This window comes from Heloderma suspectum, chromosome 3, assembly GCF_057233095.1.
Source record: "Heloderma suspectum isolate Gila_16-S chromosome 3, 16-S_ref, whole genome shotgun sequence".
NCBI classification, from domain to species: Eukaryota; Metazoa; Chordata; class Lepidosauria; order Squamata; family Helodermatidae; genus Heloderma; species Heloderma suspectum.
This window is the reverse complement of record NC_139460.1, coordinates 110,121,525-110,144,201: the sequence shown is the minus strand read 5'-3', so window position 1 is coordinate 110,144,201 and position 22,677 is coordinate 110,121,525. Positions and strand designations below refer to the sequence as shown.

At 43.3% G+C, this 22,677-nt stretch overlaps 1 protein-coding gene across 1 annotated transcript in view; it reads right to left on the bottom strand.

Annotated features, from left to right (window-relative positions):
• The window catches only part of ASB9 (ankyrin repeat and SOCS box containing 9), a 29,162-nt gene extending 7,484 nt beyond the window's left edge, over positions 1 to 21,678 (bottom strand). The window contains exons 1-5 of the mRNA XM_084844150.1: positions 21,527 to 21,678; positions 14,802 to 14,969; positions 10,642 to 10,721; positions 1,685 to 1,792; positions 489 to 639 (exon numbers count right to left, since the gene is read on the bottom strand). Of these exons, the coding sequence (XP_084700276.1) occupies positions 489 to 639; positions 1,685 to 1,792; positions 10,642 to 10,721; positions 14,802 to 14,895 (433 nt within the window). The 5' untranslated portion in view covers positions 14,896 to 14,969; positions 21,527 to 21,678. The remainder of the gene's footprint in view (positions 1 to 488; positions 640 to 1,684; positions 1,793 to 10,641; positions 10,722 to 14,801; positions 14,970 to 21,526) is intronic.
• Positions 21,679 to 22,677: the final 999 nt, after the last annotated feature.

Below are 22,677 nucleotides of genomic sequence, written 5' to 3'. Positions count from 1 at the left end.
AGATGCGACTTGACCCCATTCCTGAATGGAGAGAGAGTGGGGACTACTTGCAAGTCCATGGGGAGTGTGTTGCAGAGTTTGGGAGCAATACAGGACAAAGCCTTTTCCTGCGTGACCAGCAAATTACATCCAAACCAGGCCAGAGCATTAGGCTGGGATGCAGAAAATATAGACACAAATTCCACGTGAAAGGAAGCTCAAAGGTTGGCCCTAAGGCTGTTCTAAGGATAGGTCAGATAACAATAAAGCCCTGTGTAGACTGAGAAGTGCAGTCAAACTGATAAATGTTAATAATCGTATCCAGCCTTAAGCAGAGAGAAAGGGCGTATGCTATAAACGTACCACTCTTTTTGGATTTGTACACAGCCCATGCAGAGATTTCAAGGGCTTTGAGAGAGAAAAAGTGGATACAACATTTATAGATTAACTGTCACTTTCTCGTTTCTTTTATTAACATGGAATGAAGTCACACCTGCTGATAGATTTACCTCTCTTAGCAGCTTCATGGATAGGTGATGCCAGGTCACAGACTGCATGTGGGCTGGCTCCGTGTTGCAATAACAGGTTCAAGCAGTCTGCACTGCCACTAACACAAGCATTGAACAAAGGCGTGTTCCAGTCTATAGCAGCTGTGTTTACCTGAAAGGAGGAGAGCCAGCATTATAACGTGGTGGGTTGTTTTTTTTAAAGCAGTGGAACTTTTTAATATAAGCCACTAGCCATGCAATGAAATATTTATTAGCCACCATACCTCAGTCATTTTACTGGCATAAATAATGTAACGTTTTGATTAATGAAAAAAATGAGTGTATCCCACCAGCCTAGTTTTATGTTTAGGGCAAGGTAGAACCCTGGCCCTGTTTTCAGTGCTAAGGCTCAGCCCCGAGAATGTAATTAACAATGTGTTGCTGAGCATGATCAGTATGCGCTTTGCTCACTCCTAATTAATCACTCTGGGCTCCGTCACACAGAGCTTTTATCCTGCGATTGAGATGGCTCTCTCTCGGAAGTTTGCGGGCTCTTTACATGACGCCGTGATCATCCCAGGCGTCTCCTGCACTAAATGCCCTTTGTTCCGTTTTTAAATAGATCGCAGATAATGAGCCATCAAATTACCCCATCATGTTCCGCTTCAGTTTCCTCCGTGAAAAGACTAAAAGCGACAAGAAGAGGAGTGAGATCAATGAAAGACAATGGAAGACTCAGATACAGGGAGAAGGAGGGGGAAAGGGGAGCGGGGGAGGAAGCACATGAAAAAGGGGTCATTGTGATCCTGCATTTAAAACAGAAGCAGAAAGCCCCATTTTAAATGCAGGATTTTAGGCTGGTGTAGAGATGCCCTCTGTTTTCATGCACATAAGACCCTAGGGCATGGCTTTCAGAGAGACTTGAGCCCATGGCACTCCTCTTTCTAAAAAAGAATTGCTGCTACCAATTAGCTAAAACACCACAGATAGCATATGCATTTCCAGAACATTAATTCTAATTTGGATTCTAACTGATTGCCTTGTTGGAGGTCAGGAAGGATTTTTTGCCCCCATTGTTGGGTTGGCCAGCGATGCTGAGAAAGTGGGGTGGGGTAGTTTTTGGCATGGCTCACTTTCCTGAGCTGTCAGAGCCCCCTCTAGCAAGTTGCATCTTTTTCTGGCCTGCACCAAAATCCTAGACATTTTTCAATACTTACATGGGCCCCGTGTTTTAGTAAAACACTGGCACAAGCAGAATGCCCCCCTAAGCAGGCTTCATGGAGAGGAGAGACACAATCTGCTGTCATAAGATTCACACTTGTTCCCTGGTATAATAATAGAAATTTTAATTAGAGGCTGATTCAAGGAACACTTTGCAAATCTGAAATATTTCATGTTCTTAAAGCACTGGACACACCATTGGTGTTTATTTATTTATTTAAGATATTTATATACTGCCCTTCGTTATCAAATCATAATTAGGCAAACTAATCATCATCATGCTAGTAGTACAAGCCCCATTCAAGAGAAAGGCCACTGTCATATTGGGTCACCTTTTGGTTCACTCAAAAGTTACTCCAGAATTGAAATTGCTGATGTGTATATTTCCTTTAACAATGTTATCTCTGCAGGATGCAGATATATTTTCCTATAACACTGTGCTTTAGGAACTGTATGTACTTCGCTATACACTAGTCAAGAGGATATAAAACGGGTTGTCCGCTGTTTTTGTTAACACACTTTTTTATGAGCTGGAAAATGAGAAAAGACAGCAGCTAAGATTTTGTTTTAACTTCTTAGGAACACTTACTAAGGAACAGCCCCATGGAATGCAATGGGAGTTATCTCTGCATAAACATGCCTAGGACTGCACTGCACAATATATTTACAACCGTTTTCTAAAAAGATCAGTGGAACAGAAGAAAGGTGTTTTGATTGGAAGAATAAGATCCGGGTTCTAGTCCCCACTCGGCCATGGAAGCTCACTGGGTGACTTTGGGCCAGTCACAGACTCTCATCCCAACCCACCTCACAGGGTTGTTGTTGTGAGGATAAAATGGAGAGGAGGAGGATAATGTAAGCTGCCTTGGGTTCCTTGCAAGAGGAAAAAAGGCGGGGTATAAATGCAATAAATAAATAAATAAATAATAAAATAGGTGCCATCAGAAAAGTAGTATGCACACAATGTCGAAATAAAACACAAGAACCATTTTTTTCTAAGAAAATGTATGCATGGAAACTGCATGGTGGCTAATCTGGGACTATCACTGATGCAAATGTATATACACTGTCTTTTCTAAAACTAATAAACTATTTCAGAATTATTCGATAGGATTAGACATTTTGGGGACTTTCCCTTTTCAAAACATCTCTGCTATATCTTACATAGGTTTGTATCAGCACAGCACAATGTCTAAAATAGCTGCCTTGGGGTGCTTCCACGCTAGAGCCCTTTACCACAGCTGAAGTATTGCTTTTCTGCCATAAGCTGGAAGTTGGTGTTCCAGACCACGCACTTTTGTAATTCTCCTGACTTTTTTTGCTTAAGGTGGAAAATCCATTAAGGGGGGAAAGAGCAGAATAGTTGCGCATTTTCTCTGATGGTGTAGACAGGAAAATGTGGAATGGAAGCAGGGAGGGAGGAGCTTTCCCTGAGGAAGGTGGATGAATGTTGGAGTCGTGCCTCCTTTCTTGATTGCTTGCCATATATTTCCTGTTGTAAGGCCACGTTCTACAGCTCCTTCAAGCTCTTCAAAATGACATTAGCAGCCACTTAATTATTTGGGGGTATATGGGGGTATATCTTTACTCCTGGAACACAATGTGTTTATCACCAGAACTGAAACTGCCTGCTTAACTTTATAGTTTGCTTTGATGCACTTTTTTTTCTCCAAGTATGTTAGTGGTACTTCAGAAGTTCCGACTTGCACAAAGACTATAAATAAAAATTAAAATGTTTTAAATTGCACGAGACAGCTTTGCAGTAGTGATGATTCAGGGGTGGGGGACACTAAGGCTTTCCTTTTACATAGCATTGATGTGCTACCCAGCAGGAGGGGAAATCAGCTCAGTCCTTTAAAAAGGAAACTGGTGCAATCTCCTCTAAGTTCTTCAAAAGGCATTTGCAGCCATGGAATTATTTGTTTCTTTTCTGCTTTACTCCTGGAGGACAGTGCCTGCATAACCTTGTCAGTTTTTATATATATACAAACATCCATATATATATATATATATATATATATATATATATGGATGTTGGTGGTATACCAGAAGAACAGATTCACGCAACAATTATTATTATTATTATTATTATTATTATTATTATTAATAATAATAATAATAATACTGTGTGAGGCTGCTTTGTGATGGGGGCACTGGGGCTTTCTTTTCACAAAGCGGGGAGAGGGGAATCCGCTCAGCCTGTTCTCAGCTGCCCACCAGTAGGCCCCTTTCTAGCAACCATGTTTGCTGGGAAACAAGCAGGAAATTAGTAGACACAGGAGAGCTGCGTGATCCATATTTCTATATTAAGGAATTCTGAAATACCACTTTTCTGGTTAAAAAAAAATAAAATGCCACATGAGCAGGCATGGTACACTCACCGATGTACATGCCAAGAATGGAGAAAAAGTACTGTGGGAGCGCTACAAAACTGTGGGAGGAGGAAGGGGAGGGACAGGGAAACAACAACTGGACACAGCCTGTCATGGATTCCCCTACCCCCCTCGTGTAGCTGCAAAATCCTGCTATGGCCACCACATAAAAAGGGCCTGGTGTGGATTGTGGGTTGCAAAATCGCAGGTCACAAACCCCGGCCCAACCACACACTCAGAAAGGCTCCATGCAGAAAAATCCTTAATATGCCGCTGTATCATTCAGCAATGCCGTTCCCCATGCCCAGGTTCCTTTTATGATGTCTACTCACAAGTGAACTGAAATGGACTGGAATGGGCCACTAATGACCACCAGATCTACTACTGTGGACAAGAGGACCACAGAAGAAATGGAGTAGCCTTCATAATTAATAATAAAGTGGCTAAAGCAGTGCTTGGATACAATCCAAAAAATGACAGAATGATCTCAATTCAAATTCAGGGTAAGCCATTTAAGTACACAGTGATCCAAATATACGCCCCAACCACAGATCCTGAAGAAGCAGAAGTAGATCAGTTCTATGAGGATCTGCAGCACCTACTGGACAGTACGTCAAAAAAAGATGTTATTTTCATTACAGGAGACTGGAATGCTAAGGTGGGTAGTCAAACGACACCTGGAATTACAGGCAAGCATGGTCTGGGAGAACAAAATGAAGCAGGACATAGGCTGATAGAATTTTGCCAAGACAACTCACTGTGCATAACAAACACTCTCTTCCAAACACCCTGATGCTGGGAAAGACTGAAGGCAAAAGGAGAAGGGGACGGCAGAGGATGAGATGGCTAGATAGCATCACCTATGCAATGAATATGAACCTGAGCACACTCCAGGAGAGTGCGCAGGACAGGAAGGCCTGGCGTGCTATGGTCCATGGGGTCACGAAGAGTCGGACACGACTGAACGACTGAACAACAACAACAACAACAATGGTCTGGGAGAACAAAATGAAGCAGGACATAGGCTGATAGAATTTTGCCAAGACAGCTCACTGTGCATAACAAACACTCCAACAACCTAAGAGACAACTTTATACATGGACTTCACCAGACGGTCGACACCGAAATCAGACTGACTACATCCTTTGTAGCCAAAGGTGGCGGATATCTATGCAGTCGGTAAAAACAAGACCTGGAGCTGATTGTAGTTCAGATCACAAACTACTTATTGCACAATTTAGAATCAGACTAAAGAGAATAAGGAAGACCCACAGATCAGTGAGATATGAGCTCACGAATATGCCTAATGAATATGCAGTGGAGGTGAAGAATAGATTTAAGGGACTAGATTTAGTAGATAGGGTCCCGGAAGAACTATGGACAGAAGTTCGCAACATTGCTCAGGAGGCGGCAACAAAAAAACGTCCTAAAGAAAAAGAAAACCAAGAAGGCAAGATGGCTGTCTGCTGAGACACTGGAAGCAGCCCAAGAAAGAAGGAAAGCAAAAGGCAAGAGTGATAGGGGGAGATATGCCCAATTAAATGCAAAATTCCAGAGGTTAGCCAGAAGAGATAAGGCATTATTTTTAAACAAGCAATGTGTGGAAGCAGAAGAAGAGAATAGAATAGGAAGGACAAGAGGCCTCTTCCAGAAAATTAGAAACATAGGAGGTAAATTCCAGGCAAAAATGGGTATGATCAAAAACAAAGATGGCAAGGACCTAACAGAAGCAGAAGAGATCAAGAAAAGGTGGCAAGAATATACGGAAGATCTGTATAGGAAGGACAATAATATCGGGGATAGATTTGACGGTGTGGTCAGTGAGCTAGAGCCAGACATCCTGAAGAGTGAGGTTGAATGGGCCTTAAGAAGCATTGCTAATAACAAGGCAGCAGGAGATGATGGTATCCCAGCTGAACTGTTTAAAATCTTGCAAGATGATGCTGTCAAGGTGATGCATGCCATATGCCAGCAAATTTGGAAAACACAAGAATGGCCAACAGATTGGAAAAAACAACTTATATCCCCATACCAAAAAAGGGAAGCACCAAAGAATGTTCAAACTATCAAGCAGTGGCACTTATTTCACATGCCAGTAAGGTAATGTTCAAGATCTTGCAAGGTAGACTCCAGCAATTCATGGAACGAGAATTGCCAGATGTACAAGCTGGGTTTAGAAAAGGCAGAGGAACTAGAGACCAAATTGCCAATATCCGCTGGATAATGGAGAAAGCCAGGGAGTTTCAGAAAAACATCTATTTCTGTTTTATTTAGGGATGTCAGAGAATTATGCGATGGATCTCGGTGAGGCCGAATGCCAGTGCATTCAGCCCCCCGAAATCCATCACAGAACGAAGCCCCCGCCCCCCCAACCCACGAAAGGCGCATGCAACGAAGTCCCTGCCGCCCCCACCCCACGAAAGGTGCGCAAAACGGAGCACTTCCCTGCTCCCGTCCACGCTGCTTTGCAAATGGCGGCCATCCTGGCCGCCATTCGCTTCCTCCTCTTCCTAGCCACGATAGTCTATGTAAATACTTGCGTAGCCTATCATGGCGGGGGGGAAACCCCAGCGTACGCAAATGGCGGCGGCTACTGCCATTTGCGTGCACTGGGGTTTTTTTCCTGCTGCCGTGGTAGGCTATGTAAGTATTTACATAGCCTATCACATCTCACCACAGGGATGCAAATGACAGCAGCTATGACAGCCGCCATTTGCGTCCCTGCAGGGCTGCCCAGCGGCCGGATGTCCGGCTGCGGGCAGCCAGAGCTGGCCAGCTGGCGGCTCTGCGGCTTGGCCACGTTGCGGAGCCGGCCAGGCAGGATTCCGGGGGGAGGGACGGAGCGCCTCCCCCCCCGTCGAGGATTCTGGGGGGAGGGACGGAGCACCTCCCTCCCACCGCGGATGCCCCGCCGCGGAGCAAGGTAAGGGATTCGTACATCCCTAGTTTTATTGACTATTCTAAAGCCTTTGACTGTGTGGATCATAACAAATTGTGGCAATTTCTTGGTGGTATGACCAAGTCATCTTGTCTGCCTCCTGAGGAATCTGTATAACGACCAAGTAGCAACGGTAAGAACAGACCACGGAACAATGGACTGGTTTAAGATTGGGAAAGGAATACAGCAGAGTTGTATACTCTCACCCTACCTATTCAACCTGTACGCAGAACACATCATGTGACGTGCTGGGCTTGATGAAGCCAAGGCTGGAGTTAAAATTGCTGGAAGAAACATTAACAATCTCAGATATGCAGATGATACCACTTTGATGGCTGAAAGCGAGGAGGAGCTGAGGAACCTTCTGACGAAGGTGAAAGAAGAAAGTGCAAAAGCTGGGTTGCAGTTAAACCTCAAAAAAAAACAAGATTATGGCAATCAGCTTGACCGATAACTGGCAAATAGAGGGAGAAAACGTGGAGGCAGTGACAGACTTTGCCTTTCTAGGCGCAAAGATTACTGCAGATGCTGACTGCAGCCAGGAAATCAGAAGACGTTTACTTCTTGGGAGGACAGCAATGACAAATCTTGATAAAATAGTGAAGAGCAGAGACATCACACTGACAACAAAGGTCCGCATAGTTAAAACAATGGTATTCCCCATAGTAACCTATGGCTGCGAAAGCTGGACCATAAGGAAGGCTGAGCGAAGGAAGATAGATGCTTTTGAACTGTGGTGCTGGAGGAAAATTCTGAGAGTGCCTTGGACTGCAAGAAGATCAAACCAGTCCATACTCCAGGAAATAGAGCCAGACTGCTCACTTGAGGGAAGGATATTAAAGGCAAAACTGAAGTACTTTGGCCACATCATGAGAAGACAGGATACCCTGGAGAAGATGCTGATGCTATGGAAAGTGGAAGGCCAAAGGAAGAGGGGCCGACCAAGGGCAAGGTGGATGGATGATATTCTGGAGGTGACGGACTCGACCTTGGGGGAGCTGGGGGTGGTGACGGCCGACAGGAAGCTCTGGTGTGGGCTGGTCCATGAAGTCACGAAGAGTCGGAAGCGACTGACCGAATAAACAACAACAACACTCACAACAACTGAATTCCAGTCAGCAAAGGTTCTTCCTAATGCTAATTGAAAACTTCCTGTTTGCAGCTTCAGCCAGTTGTATTGCTTCCCATTGATCTGCATTTGGGAGATTAATGATAAATAGCCCCTGATCTGCCCCTTGAACAGCTTCTCTGAATTTCCCCATGTCAGTTTCTTTTCTGTGGGAGCTGCGAGGCTTTAATTACGTACTTCTTCTCATTGTTTTTATCTTATTTTATTTCTTAAACAATGAAACGGTGCTATAAAAACTGCAATTTCAGTTCACCATTTTAAAAAAATGAGAGGAAATGCCTCCCCACCCTTGCAGGAAGAGAAATGACCATTGTGGAAATTCAATTGGCAAAACTGAGGCTATTTATCACTAATCCCCAGGCCCGGATCAAAAAGAAGCAATAAAATGGGCTTATCCTGCAAAGTGGGAGTGTTCCACTGAAGGAACCCTGAAAACCCTTAATATTGTTTTGCCTCCCCATACTGGAGAGGCTGGTGCTAAAACTGAGTTTCATTACTACAAATCAAAGTAGAGTCTACACTACAGCCCGTTTGGTTTTCAGAGGCACGGCTGCATCAGCATTTGTCTCAAACGCAATTGCTGTGATGTGGGGACACATTAATGAATACAGAGCAGCATACTCTGTTTTTATAACTCCACACTGTGCCACACACCAATGTATAATGTTGGACTAATAGCAAGGGGAGTGGGAGGTGTTTGCAAGATCATGTGGACCAGTTCTGAGAAAAGAAAACCCTTTTTCTCAGGTAAACACATTTGCACCTGTGCAGAAGGGTAACTGTGCACAGTTGTTTTGTCAGCAGTTTCACTCTGGTCTCTTATGGTAATCTTAGAGATGGACATGGACAAGCTTCCTTGGACGCACCCCCCCCTTGCATGCACACGCGCGCGTGCACGCACCAGATTCCCCATTCATCACATTTTTCTCCTTTTCTTCTCTCTCTGTCTTTTCAGTCTCTTGGAGTGTTGGAGCTACTTTACTTTTCCAGGCCCCTTGCTCTCCTTTACTGCAGCTTTGGAGCAGTGGGAGCTATTCTCGTCTTTTCATGTGGAGAGGGTTTTTTATCCTTCCCTTTTCCCGAAGCCCGCTGTGTAGTCCCCTCTCCCCTTCCACCAAAAAGCATTCTCCAACCCCCCAACCAAACCAACAGGAAAGCCAATGCCTCCCTTTGCCATGGTATCCTGATTGTCATATCTCAAGCACACTTCTTTCCTCTTTCCTTCCTTGGTACCCTTCATTCCACTTACCTGGGAGTAAGCACTTTTGAAGTCAGTGGGACTTACTTCCAAGTAGACATGTAAATGTCAGCTTCCTAGTAGTTTTTTGATGAAAGGGAATTAAAGAGAGAGGGTGTAATTGGGAGGCTTGACTAAACATCTCAAACTTTATTTCTTTGAATGGTTGATTTAATTCTTCATTTGAATTGTCACACCAAACCAACATCACCGACATTATACCAATTATGCACAGCTGCACAGCTATGCAGGTGCAGTTCTTTACCAGAAATTAAAGAAACAATCTGCAGTTATTCACATCTACTCAGCTGCGTAGGTGCACATTTAAAACAAATGGCTGATGATCGGGCAGTCAGAAAATAGAGGCCAGACCCCTATTTCTAGGCCACCGAGCCACTCCTCCCCTGCCCAAGGTGAAATATGAAACCAGAAAAGAAACGTTGCCAAACTGGTTCTGCAGGCTGAAGCCACTGCCACCGATACCAGTCACAATAGCGTATCACTTGTCCACACTGAAATCACTAGTGCAGAAACACTGCAATAAACAAGAAAGCTGTCATAAAATGGGCTGCATCAATACCAGAATATTGATGCAGAAATCACAGGAGGACTACAGGTTAGTATGTGTGTCATGTGGCATGTAAGTGAGCCAGGCGTTGCAATAATGGTGGGGTGAGGTGGGGTGGGGGAGAGAACTAGTGCAGCTTGACCCTCCAAACATGGAAAGATTACTCAGAAAACACTGGAATGCAACAGGCTAACAACTATTTTATGTGGATGCTTGTAAAAAATGATCACAGGCTAGCAATTCCAGAGAAAAGTGCTAATGTGGAAGCACCCCTGAAGTCATGCCCTTCCTTTTGCTTTCAGTACAGCCCTCTTAATGGGATTCATACATGTTCTTATGCCACATGCTTGTAAGTCATACTTTTTTCAACCTGTATATTCAGTAGCAACATGTAGCTTCCAGAAAGCCTGTGTGAAATATTTTCCTTGTTGCCAGTGGACCAATTCAGAAGTGAGGCATATTGTCAGCATTCTACCCAAACAGAACAGAAAGGGTATGTCCTCTTCCTTATCCCAACTTTTACTTCAACTTATGTAGCAATTTTCTTTTGCTAGACTATCTTTCTTTAGAGATACTGCATTATATTTCTCCTTGTGGTCAAAGCACATGTTAACCCTTGCTACCTTACCACACAAAATGGAGAGTGCCTTCAACAAAAAGCTTAATGAGCAAGGCAAACAGAATATTTATCTCCCTAACACTGCAATACCTGATTGATGAGTTTCTTCAGAGCAAGTAGTCGCCCATGAATGGAAGCATCATGTAAAGGAGACCAGTCAGAAACAAAATCTGCATGAAGAGAGAAAAACAATGTTTGGGAAGAAGAATGTACTTAAGTTATCTACGCTTGGGTATGGGAAAGTAGCTCAGGAAATCTCTCACCAACTAATAGGATCCTTAAAGGTTATGGATATCTGTGTGTTTAAATGGGATGACTTCATTCCTGCATCCATAAGCAAAAGCACTTGTGTTTTATTACCTGACCTGTCAACCTTATCTCAAGCCAATGAAATTCAAGAATATCACACAGAGGGACACAAACCAAAATTTTAAAGTCAGTCATAACTTTGTCTGCCAGGACCGGCTCTACCATTTGGCAGAGCAAGGCAGCTGATTTTGGGTATCATTAAAGGGCAGCAAATTGTTAATTAATTTATTACTATTGTATTTTTACTCCAAGGGAGAGGCACTTGTGGGATTTTCTGCCTCAGGTACCAAAATAATTTGGGCAGCCTTGAGTACTTTGACTTGGGTGGCTGGGTGTCATTTGCTGTTCTGCCTCAGGCAGCAAAATGTCTTGGGCTGGCCCTGTTGTGTGTTTCCATTTGCGTGCCTTTTGCCATGCTGCTCTCATACCTAGGTGAGTCAGTCCAGTCAGGGTTCCCCCTCCCCTTCCACACATACAGACAATATGTGGAAAAGGCAAAGTCCCAATGATTTCAATGAAAGGGTGGAATGAAATCAGTGGAACTTAAAACATATTTAATTCTGACAGATTTAAGCCATGGCCTTGATGGGTAGGTTGTGCACATGGCAGGATGTAGAGGCAACCCTCAGACTCCTATGCTCCCTAACATCACAGGTAGAATCTTGAACATGAACTGGTTCCTAGGTAAATACATTCCTCTGAGTAGGCACCACTCACAGTCTGTCCAACACATAAAAATGGGTGGGTGGATTGTACCAGTAAGGCTTCTCCCTTTGCAACATTGCACAAATTTGGCCTTCCTCTCTGTCCCCTCTGCAAAAACACTGGTCTACACCCATGTCATCTCTCAGCTAGACTAGCGCAGTCTTCTCCACTCTGGTCTTTCATTGTCTCATTTTGGTCCTCTCATGCCTATCCTGCACTTTGCTGTCAAAATCATTCAGCTCTATTGTCATTCTGATCATTACACAACCTCCTTTAAATTCCTGTTGTCAACTCCTGGATCCAGCGTACACTCCTTGTCCTTACCTTCAAAGCCCTCCATGGCCCTGGGTTCCCCATCTCCCCTTATATCATGATGCATCCCTTTCTGTGATCTTCAGTCCTCCAGCTACGCCACCCTACACCATGTCACCATCTGAAGGTATCCTGCTCCCTCAAACGACTCTGCTCTTCTCCCCTTGTTGCTTTGTATGCTTGGAACTTCCTCACAGAACATTTGCATGACACCATTTTCTCTTACTTTATTCAAATCCCTCTTCAAAAGCCACCTTTTCCATGAACCCTTTGGCATAACCCCCTAGTTACCATGTCCTACTGCAGCTTTAACTCCACCTGTAACTCCACCTGTACCAAACACAGGCACATGTAACAAAAACATTGTGCATATTACTTCCTTGTTTACCCTTTTCTCCGTTGTTTCCCCTGTGTTCAAACTTTAGATAGTAAGTTCCTCAGGTCAGGGATCTGTCTTTCTGTAAAGCGGCATGCACGCTGATGGCTCTATTTACATGATGATGATGATGATACACATATATTGAAATGACATTCCAAATGTCCATAAGAGAAGGTCCAGATGGTGATAATTAGTGGTTTTCTGCTCAATTTGATAACAAAGATGGAAAATTGCACTACGTATCTGTTACAGGAGACTCCTTTTTCCATGTTTTGTCAGAGATAATTAACCAAATAGCTGAACAAACACAAATCAGCAGTACAGACTCACTGGAAATACTGATCAGCAAAACTGACAGTATTGCCCCAACATTTCCCTGGGAAAGAATTAAAACAACCTCTCAGTCACTCGTTCCTTCAACCATTTTTAATATACTTCTCCTGAACCATGGACAATCTGGATGATGTAGTCTAATCTTTTAAGGATAAAATGGTTATTATGGATCTCACCTTAGTTAAGAGGAGTTAGACTAAGTGATCTCTTGACTACATCCCCAGTTCAGTTATTTGTTTTGTTTTTCACATTTGTGGCCTATATCTAAATCTTCATTTCCAGCACATCAGAAAACACCAAATTAATGTTATTTTTAAAATTATGGCTGACTTAACATTAGAACCTAATTAATACCAACAGGGATCATCGGGTAACCCATCCCTTAGGCTATATCTAACCAGCTGAGGGATAACACCTTGCCCTAGTTTCCATCCCAGAGACAGAAGTGTCGATGGAATATCAATTATGGTTATGGGACTTGCCAGAAGTTCATGTTTATGGATGATCGTAAGATCCAGGACATCACCCTTTACCCTCTCCTCAGAGTGGTCCTCCAGAAAATTAGGTCACTGCCATGGACTGATATTGGGGACGCTGCTCCTGCTCACCTGTTGTGTTAGCTACATGAGGGGAATTGTAAGATCAACACCGTTACACAACTGATCAGTTAGGAAAGTGTAAACACAAAATGGGACTGTTCAAACTGTTCAAAGGTTTTCAGTACTATTTAAACACAACTATTAGACCAATATCACTACTGGCTAAAAGAACAGACACAGTGCTAACACTAGCTCAGTCAAAATCCTTCCAAGTCAGATCTCTCTTTTCTAAAAGGGAACCAAATTCTTCATTTCTAAACTTACTTTGTACATTTTGTTTAACTTGGGGGGACATCTCCATATTCTGCTGTTCTCACTTGGATATCAGAGTTGGGGCGATTAAATATTAGTAAGTCCCAGGATACCCTTTTAACTTTGCTTAAGTACTCCAAGTCAGCACTTTGTTTTTAAAATCCTAAAATGTAATCCGATGTTACACTGTATTCTATATCAGTGTCTCTGAGTCTTATCCAGGTAGAATCACCATCTCTCCGTTAGATTAACAGGAATAGCAAGAGGAAAATGCCAGTAGTCATTTGCCTCTAAGGATTTCTTCTTCCATGGCAAAAAATGACAGGAGCAAATTTCTTTGGTTATGTGCTGTATGGCTTGAATTACTGGAGGCCCTAAGGAACCCTGAAATTTTGGAGTGCCGTCTTCTTGGTGACTGTGCAAAATCTTTGCTAGGATTGAAGAAACTAAGAGAAGCAAGTACTTTTTGTGGGTGCATGAAGAGAAGATGGATGTTTCCAGATCGCAATAATCCTGTACCAGCTGAGGCCAGTCATGGATTCCCGGTACATGTCTAGCGAGTGACTCTAATTGTTTGGAGGCAAAAGGTTTCCCCTTCAGTGTTATTCTTCCCCACAGGGATCTTGGGTGTGATTGCAACAAACATCCCTGCCATTGTAAATTGTAAGTCAGCTCTCAGAAAACCTAACAGGCAATGTGCTGCAGTAGCTGAAGTGTTTAGGTTCAGATGTGGGCTACCTAGGTTCAACTCCTCACTCAGCAATGCTCCCACACTAAATCAACAGTTAATACAAATCCCTGATCGTCTACTTGCAAAAAGAAAACTGTTTATCATGCCAACTATTCTATCAAAAATAACTCTTCAAAACACAACACAATTCCTGAAGAATGTGGTTTGTACAGCTATGCCAACTAGCTCAAGCATACTTCCTCACATCTGGTGGCAATTCTACAAAACAATTCATGGGTCAGACAGAGAACACCTTACTTCGCTTTAACTATCTCTGCACTGGTAGTTTTATTGTGCAGCTCACTCATTTTAAGTGTTTTACAGACAATCCTAGCCATGTCTACTCAAAAGTATGTCCCATTAAGTACAATGGCACTTACTCCTAAATAAGAGGGATTCAGATTGGAGCCTCGGTGCTTTTTGCATTTTTTTCTTATTATTTGCTGCATTTTATGGTTTTTAATTTGCATTGTAAACCACCCTGAGATATATATGTTATGAAGGGTGGTACTCAAATGTTTCAAATAAATAAATATTGTTAACTATCAGTGCACATTCTCTAGGGTCCTTTCCAACTCCAGTGTGAAAGAGTCCCTTCCCTTTGCTCTGTAGATACAACAATATTACTTACCACCCATCAATGGATTGGATAGGTATGTTGGATGAGACTGGCTCTCTGATCCTTGGGACATGCTGGCATTCACATTAGCTCCTTCCACATCCATTGCAACACTAGGCAGCCTGAATACTGTTATTTCACTTCACAGTTGAGATCATGAGAGTTCAAATTCCATCTTGCCTGTTAAAAAAACCCTACGTTCCATGAGTCATGTATTAAGAAGTCTGTGTGCAAGTCAAGAACACTTTGCAGAAGACTGAGACTTCAGTGCCAACCACAAGTCCGCCATCACCTAAAAACCTTGGCATTCCAGTTTAACAGAACACCTCTTCATTGACCGAGTAAAAAAGTACAAGATGATTTCAGGCACACAGAACAAAGTGAGGGATGTGGCTGATGTCATATCCTTTCCAGAACCATGTCCAATCAGCAAGCCTGCGTTCTGTTTTTATAAGAAAGGAACTTCTCAGTTGCCAAAAACACAAGGCAGAAAGAGCCAGTTTAACTAGCTCAGCAAACTCTGCCTTCAGGGGATTTATAACAGAGAGAGGGGGAGGGAGGGAGAGAGGGACTTTAGTGCTGTCTGTTTAGCCTTTATCACAAGGCACACATTAAGTTGTTTTCAGACATACCATCAGCAACATTCGAAAACAGCATGACGACAGAATGCTTTTTGCATAGACGTGGTCACCTACATAGCATGAGAATATTGAAACCACATGTTCAGAGAGCTGTGTTTTCAACTAGTCTGTTACACGCCCTATGGTAGCATTCTCCAACCTGGTGCCCTCCGGGGATGTTGAACTACTGGCTGGCTGCTGCTTATGGTAACTGTGTTTTAGCAAAAGTTCTTCATTTTTGGGACAAAAAGAACGTGAGATTTTTAAAAACTGGATGTGGGAAAAACTGGAACAGCCAGATTTCTCCGGGGATGTTGAACTACTGGCTGGCTGCTGCTTATGGTAACTGTGTTTTAGCAAAAGTTCTTCATTTTTGGGACAAAAAGAACGTGAGATTTTTAAAAACTGGATGTGGGAAAAACTGAAACAGCCAGATTTGTCCATGCAGGTCCAGGGCTTTGAGTGCCTTTCTCTTAAAAGCCTGGGCTTGAATTCAACAATGTTAGTGCTGAATTGGGGCTGCCTCTCTTTTTTTTCTGACAGGCTCCTCATTCAGCGACATGTAGGGATGTACAAAAGTCACTTACCTTTTCGAAGGGTGACATTCGCGGTGGGGGGGGAAGCGCTCCATCCCTCCCCCCAAAATTCTCCCCGGCCGGCTCCGCTCCATGGCGACTCCGCGGAGCTGCCGGCCAGGGCCACCCACAGCCGGACATCTGGCCGCTGGGCAGCCTGCACAGGGACGCAAATGGCGGCCACCGTAGCTGCCGCCATTTGCGTCCCTGTATTTTGCTGTGATAGGCTACATAAATATTTACGTAGCCTATCACGGCCAAAAAAAAAAAAGGGAACGCAAGTGGCGGCGGCTACGGCAGCCGCCATTTGCATTCCCTTTTTTTTGCCGTGATAAATATTTACGTAGCCTATCACAGCAAAAAAAAAGGGAATGCAAATGGCAGCCGCCGTAGCCGCCATTTGCGTTCCCTTTTTTTTTTTTGTCGTGATAGGCTACGTAAATACTTACGTAGCCTATCACGGCTATAAGGAAGAAGCGAATGGTGGCCGCAGACGCGGCCACCATTCGCAAAGCAGCATGAACGGCAGCAGGTAAGTGCTCCATTTTGCACGCCTTTCGCAGGGTGGGGGGGTGGGGGGGCTTCGTTCCACCACGGATTTCGGGGGGCCGAATGCACCGGCATTCGGCCTCACCGAGATCCATGGCGGAATTCTCTGACATCCCTAGCGACATGGCACGCATGGTCCTTTCCAGGCTGGGAATAGGAAATGGGCTGTTGAATTTGGCCAGGGCAGATGGGTAAGGTATTCGTTTCAGTCCTTTTTTGATAAGAGCTTACCCAAATTCACAAAGTTCTTCATATTCAGCAGAGAAAGGACTTAAGACTGAAACAATTCAAATGTGGAAGAAAGTGAAACTGATAGATTTGCCCATCCCTCCTCAGTACTTTGCATATTTGGGGCTGACTAGAAATTATTAGTCTTTTGCAGGCTTATTAACTTCATGGCTCTTCACAGAGAAATGGCTGGCAACTCTCCAACGATAATGAAAAGAAAACAGAGAGAAGCAGCACCCACTCGTGACCTTGGCCGAAGGCTCACTGAGCCATGACAAAAGGACAGGGATGGCACCCCATAGCTCAATATTAGTCTCTGGAAAGGTACAGGGGACACAGTGAGGACCTTGTCTTCTACTAATGGACTTTTTATTGAACTGCATGTATTTTTCTTCCAATTCCTGCTTTCTCTGCAACACAGATGCTAATAACAAACAAAACACAACACAGCAACTTAACAGTACAAAAACAGTTGTTTTAAAATAATATCAGGTGTGGGGAGGGGCGAATTTTGTCAGGACAGCAGTGCTCAGGAAGGTGAAATTTAATCACTTCCTCCCATTTTCCAGAGGGTAGCTGTCTATTGCAGCAAAAACAACAAAGAGTCTTGTGTCTCTTTAAGGGCTAACACATGTATTCTGGCATAAGCTTTCGTGAACTATAGTTCACTTCATCAGATGCAGATGGGGCATTTTGGAGAGTTTCAGGTTTTTTATACAGCACTCCATGCATCTCATGAACTGGACTACTGTCCATGAAAACTTATGCCAGAATACATGTGTTAGTCTTTAAAATGCCACAGGACTCTTTGACGCTTTCTCTTCCTCCCATGCTGCTATTCTAACAAAATCCCCCCCGCCTTCATTGGCCCCAAGTGAGGCTTCCATCCCAGGACTAATAGCAAGTACTGGGGCGGGGGGGGGGGGGTTGATTTTCCAGGAATTCTCTGCCACAAGATGAGGTGATGGCTACCATCATAGATTAATTTAAAGGGGATGGGAGAAATTCGTGAAGCATAAGGCTATCTGTAGCTACTGGTTATGATTGCTATATATTACCCTTAGTATCAGTCAGCCTGTCTCTGTATGCCAGTTGCTGGGGAACATGAGCAGGAGGGTGTTACTGCATTCCTGTTGTGGGCATCCCATAGGCATGTGGTTGGCCACTGTGGGGAACTGGATCCTGGAGCTGATAGGTCTTTGCTTTGGCCTGATCCAGCAGGGTTCTTCTTGTGTTATCATGTAATTTTGTATTATTTAAATGTATACATAATTAAAGCATCAGTTAAAAGTGCATTTTGCAGAGCGGAGGGAGTTTTACTTTAATATATGATGCAAGGAACAGTAGTTTCAGTGGGAGTAGCGCCAGTGTTGATCCCATTAAAGGGTGGCGGAATATGTGGTCCTTGGCAATTCTGAGGGTAATTAATCCAGATCCCAATAAACAGTTCCTAATCACATCTCTGGCTAATTAATTTAAGCAAATGGAGTTAACATAAGGATATAAGGAGAGTCCTGCTGGATGAGACAGGTCCAGCATTCTGTTCCCACAGTGAACAACCAGATGCCCATGGGAAGCCGACAAGCTGGAATTACTCTAGCACCCAACTTTTAAAATATACTTTACATGGCTTCTGTCAAATAAAATGAATACAATAGCCATGTGATACAACTTGTATCGGTAGGCTGTAGATTTTTTCATAGAGCTAATTGAATCAGAATTGTTATTAGTGATTGTGTTTTTTAATATTTTATGTGATTTTCAATACTGTTTAATTCTAATGTAAATTGCTTACAAAACATGGTATACAAACATCTTGATAAATAAATAAAATCAAGGTAATAATTTGTTTGTGTATTTGGAATGTGTTTACCAAAAGCTATAGTTTAGCTGCAGCTTAAAAGAATGTGGATGAGTTTAATCAACACAATGCAGTTTTGGAGACTGTATGAGGAGGACAATAAGACAGTAATTGGAACAGAGAAAGAGGCATGGTGAACACAATGAGACAGACAGGAAAGGACATAGCTCAGTGGTAGAGCACCTGCTTTGCATGCAGAAGTCCCAGGTTCTATCCCCAGTATCTCCAGGTAGGGCTGGAGTAAATCCTGCCTGAAACCCTGGAGAGCTGCTGCTGCCAGTCAGTGTTGACAACACTGGGCTAGATGGACCAGTGGTCTAACTCAGTGTAAGGCAATGTTCCTATGTTCCTATAGCATTCAGAATAATTTTGTCATCAGAACAAATTGTAGCAACCTCTGTTAATTTAAAAGTATGTTAACTGACTTACATAAATAGCGGCATTATTAGGAGTGAGCAGTGAAGTGGCCAAGTTTGCTGATGACACCAAATTCTTTAGGGTGATTAAAACAAAAAGGGATTGTGAGGAGCTCCAAAAGGATTTCTCCAAAGTTCCAAACTGGGAGAATGGGCATCTAAATGGCAAATGGGGTTCAATGAAAGCAAGTGTAAAGTGATGTACCCCTGGGGCAAAAAATCCCAGCTTCAAGCATAACCTGATGGGATCTGGGCTAGCGGTTACTGACCAAGAAAGAGATCTTGGGGTCGTGGTGGACAGCTCAATGAAAATGTCAACCCAGTGTGCAGCCACCGTAAAAAAGGCAAACTCCATGTTAGGCATAATTAGGAAAGGAATTGAGAATAAAATTGCCAATATCATACTGCCCTTATACACATCTATGGTGAGACCACATTTGAAATACTGTGTACAGTTCTGGTCACCACACCTAAAAAAAAAAGGTATTGTAGAGCTGGAAAAAGTGCAGAAAAGGGCAACTAAAATGATCGAGGGCTGGAGCATCTCCCCTATGAGAGAAGGATACAACAGCTGGGACTGTTTAGCTTGGAAAAAAGGAGGGTAAGGGGAGACATGACAGAGATGTACAAAATTATGCATGGGGTGGAGAATGTGGATAGGGAGACATTTTTCTCCCTCTCTCATAATACTTGAACTCAGGTTCATCCAATGAAGCTGAATGACGGGAGAGTCAGGACAGATAAAAAGAAGTACTTCTTCGAATTCGCTACCACAAGACATAGTGATGGCCACCAATTTCGATGGCTTTAAAAGGTTAGACAAATTCCTGGAGGAGAAGGCTATCAACGGCAACTAGTCCTGATGGCTATATATGCTACTACCAGTATCAGAGGCAGAATGCCTCTATGTATGTAACTATGTACACTAGTTGCTGGGGAACATGGGCGGGAGGGTGCTGTTGCATTCTTGTCCTGCTTGTGGGTTTCCTGTCGACAGCTGGTTGGCCACTGTGTGAACAGAATGCTGGATTAGATGGACCCTTGGTCTGATCCAGCATAACTCTTCTTATGTTCATATTTAGTCCCCATCTCTCTTAATTCCGAAATATATAAAAGAGACTGCCTTTCTTTCACCACTGGATAGTCATAATCTACTTCCTACACATCCAGATTATGGATAAGAGCTTCCAGGTTCAGAAAACATGACTCACACGGCTTGTCCACACAGAACAGTAAACCATAGCTTAGCACTACCAGCACAAGCAGGAAGAAGTCCAAGCAAAGCTGCTCCCCCTCCCCTCTGTTCCTCTCATGTGACTGGGAGAAGGACTTCACTAGCATTTACATTCAGTTTCCCCAGTCCTGGCTTATTGTTACATATGAACCCATCTTTGTGGTTTAAAACACATTTTTCATAGTTAAATAAGCCTGCTTCATAACCTGAGGTTTGAAGTTGGCCTATTCAGAAACTGACTAATTTGTTTTTAACCATAGTCTCTGGTTCGTAAGTAAGTAACAAGACGCTATGATCAGGGGAAACTGAAAGTAAACACTAGCGAAGTCCTTCTCCTGGTCACACAGGAGGACTGGGACAGGGAAGCGTACAAACCTGAGGCTTCACTCAGTCTCACTCCAGCTCATGCACATAGTGCTAAGCCATGGTTCAGTGTTATGTGCAAATTAGCCCTGTAGTTCCTTCCATTTAGGACAAATTAAGCACAGCCTGGAAGCTATCCTATGCTCTCACAGTCTGTACATGCATGAGTATAGGCTCTGTCCACATAATTGGGAACCAGGATTTTGCAGTTTGATTTCTGCCATTGGTTATCCCATTGCTTCCTCCATATGTGTTCAGTGCACTTACATAGAACATATGATGAGTGGGATGTGTGCGAAGGGAGACTTCATACTGCAATGTCCGAAGGGATACATTGCAACCCCACCTCCCGCCACCCCCGCCATGGGACCCCTGTAAAGTGAAAGTGAGGGATGCCCAATGATCCAATGTCAGAGTGGTGACCAGGTAAAAGAAAGCAAAAAGGTGCTTTCACACGGAGCCACAACTGGAGCAGAGGCTAAACCTACTTTTGAGTCCTGATGACCCAGCCATTGAGAATTAGGCCTGCTCCTATTCCCATAGCCTATGGCAACTCCCATCTCAAAGCTGTTGTGCTTACTCATATTAGTAAATAGGCCGCCACTGGGTTGCTGGTGAAACTTACTTTGCTGCAGATCTTAAACCTACAGCTAGGAAGAAACATCCTTTTAGGTTGATACTACATAAACCAACACAAGTCTATTTCTTTAGATAGAGGCAACCCCACACTGAAACAGTAAATATTGGCCATGGCTAGATACAGACTACCAGATTAGGCCTGAGGCCTACTGTGAGATGATGATGGGTTAATTTTGAAAGGGACAAAACTGGCCCTCCAGCAGGTAGGCCACTTGAGACAATCTTTGGACCTCAAGAAAGATGGGATCTTACCTACTCATGATAGCTTGCTAGCAGCAGTGAGGTTAGAGAAGCAGGCAAGAGGCAGAAAACGAATACAGGAAGAATATTACTCCAGTGTTTACTCCATGTTGGGCAGCAGTGCTCTGATCTTCCATCTTGGCCAAGTTTTTCTTCCCTACTCTGTAGGGAAGGGGGAAAGGAAGTATAGCAATTGCTTAGTAACTACCTGACAAACTGATAGCCTTTCCTCTCTCCTACAGGGTGGTGGAGCTGGTGCTGAGAAAGCTCATAGGCTCTGACCTACAGCAATGAGATTAGAGAAGCAAGGAAGAGGGAGGAAAAGAATACAGGGGAAACATGAAAAAAAGAGAAAAGACATAAGTCATTTGGAGAGGCTGTCCTACTTTCCCTGCTTTCTGCCTAATGACTAGATGGCAAAAACATACAAAGCCTTATCCATTCTTTAGACTGCTGTGGTCTCTACTTTTTAGGTAGCAGCTGAAATAGCAAGCTGATTCACATTTATGGCCTTTCCTTGTTCTGGAATAAAAGTGTCCTATTTCCAATTTTCTCTAGTAATCAATGTATTGGACTCTGTCCATACCAAATTTCAGCTTTCTTTTCCCATCAGTAAGCCTGTGAGACCCAAGCATCTTTTTAACTATATAAATAAAGCACTCCAAAAAGATTTAGAAACTGTTCAAAATGACAGACTGCATTAAAAAACAAAAACATGAATCACAATTTCAGTCACTCCTCTTTTAGTTTTTAAACCCCCTTCCCCAACATTGCTATTGTGACAACTCTTGAGTGAGAATATTTTTCTTAAGGGGTATGTTAATGTAAGATATGTTAAAAAGCAATCCTGCTTATCCATTTATTGAACGCTGGAGCAGATGAGAACATTCTCATTCCCTTATGAGAATGTTACATGAGATATTGAATGTTGTTTAATTACAGCTTGTGAGAGTTTTAGATATTGATGTTGTACTACAGTGGGCATTCTTGATTTGTGTTAATCTTAATAATGATGACTGTTATGTATTCCGGGAAGGGGGGTACTGTGGGTTATTGTTTTGAACCTTGGCAGCTCCTGCAGAGCTGGGAGTAGCAGCAGTGGGTGGATCTTCTGCTAAGTTCTGCAGTTCTGCATCTGATAAATAAAGGACGGTTGTGTCTGA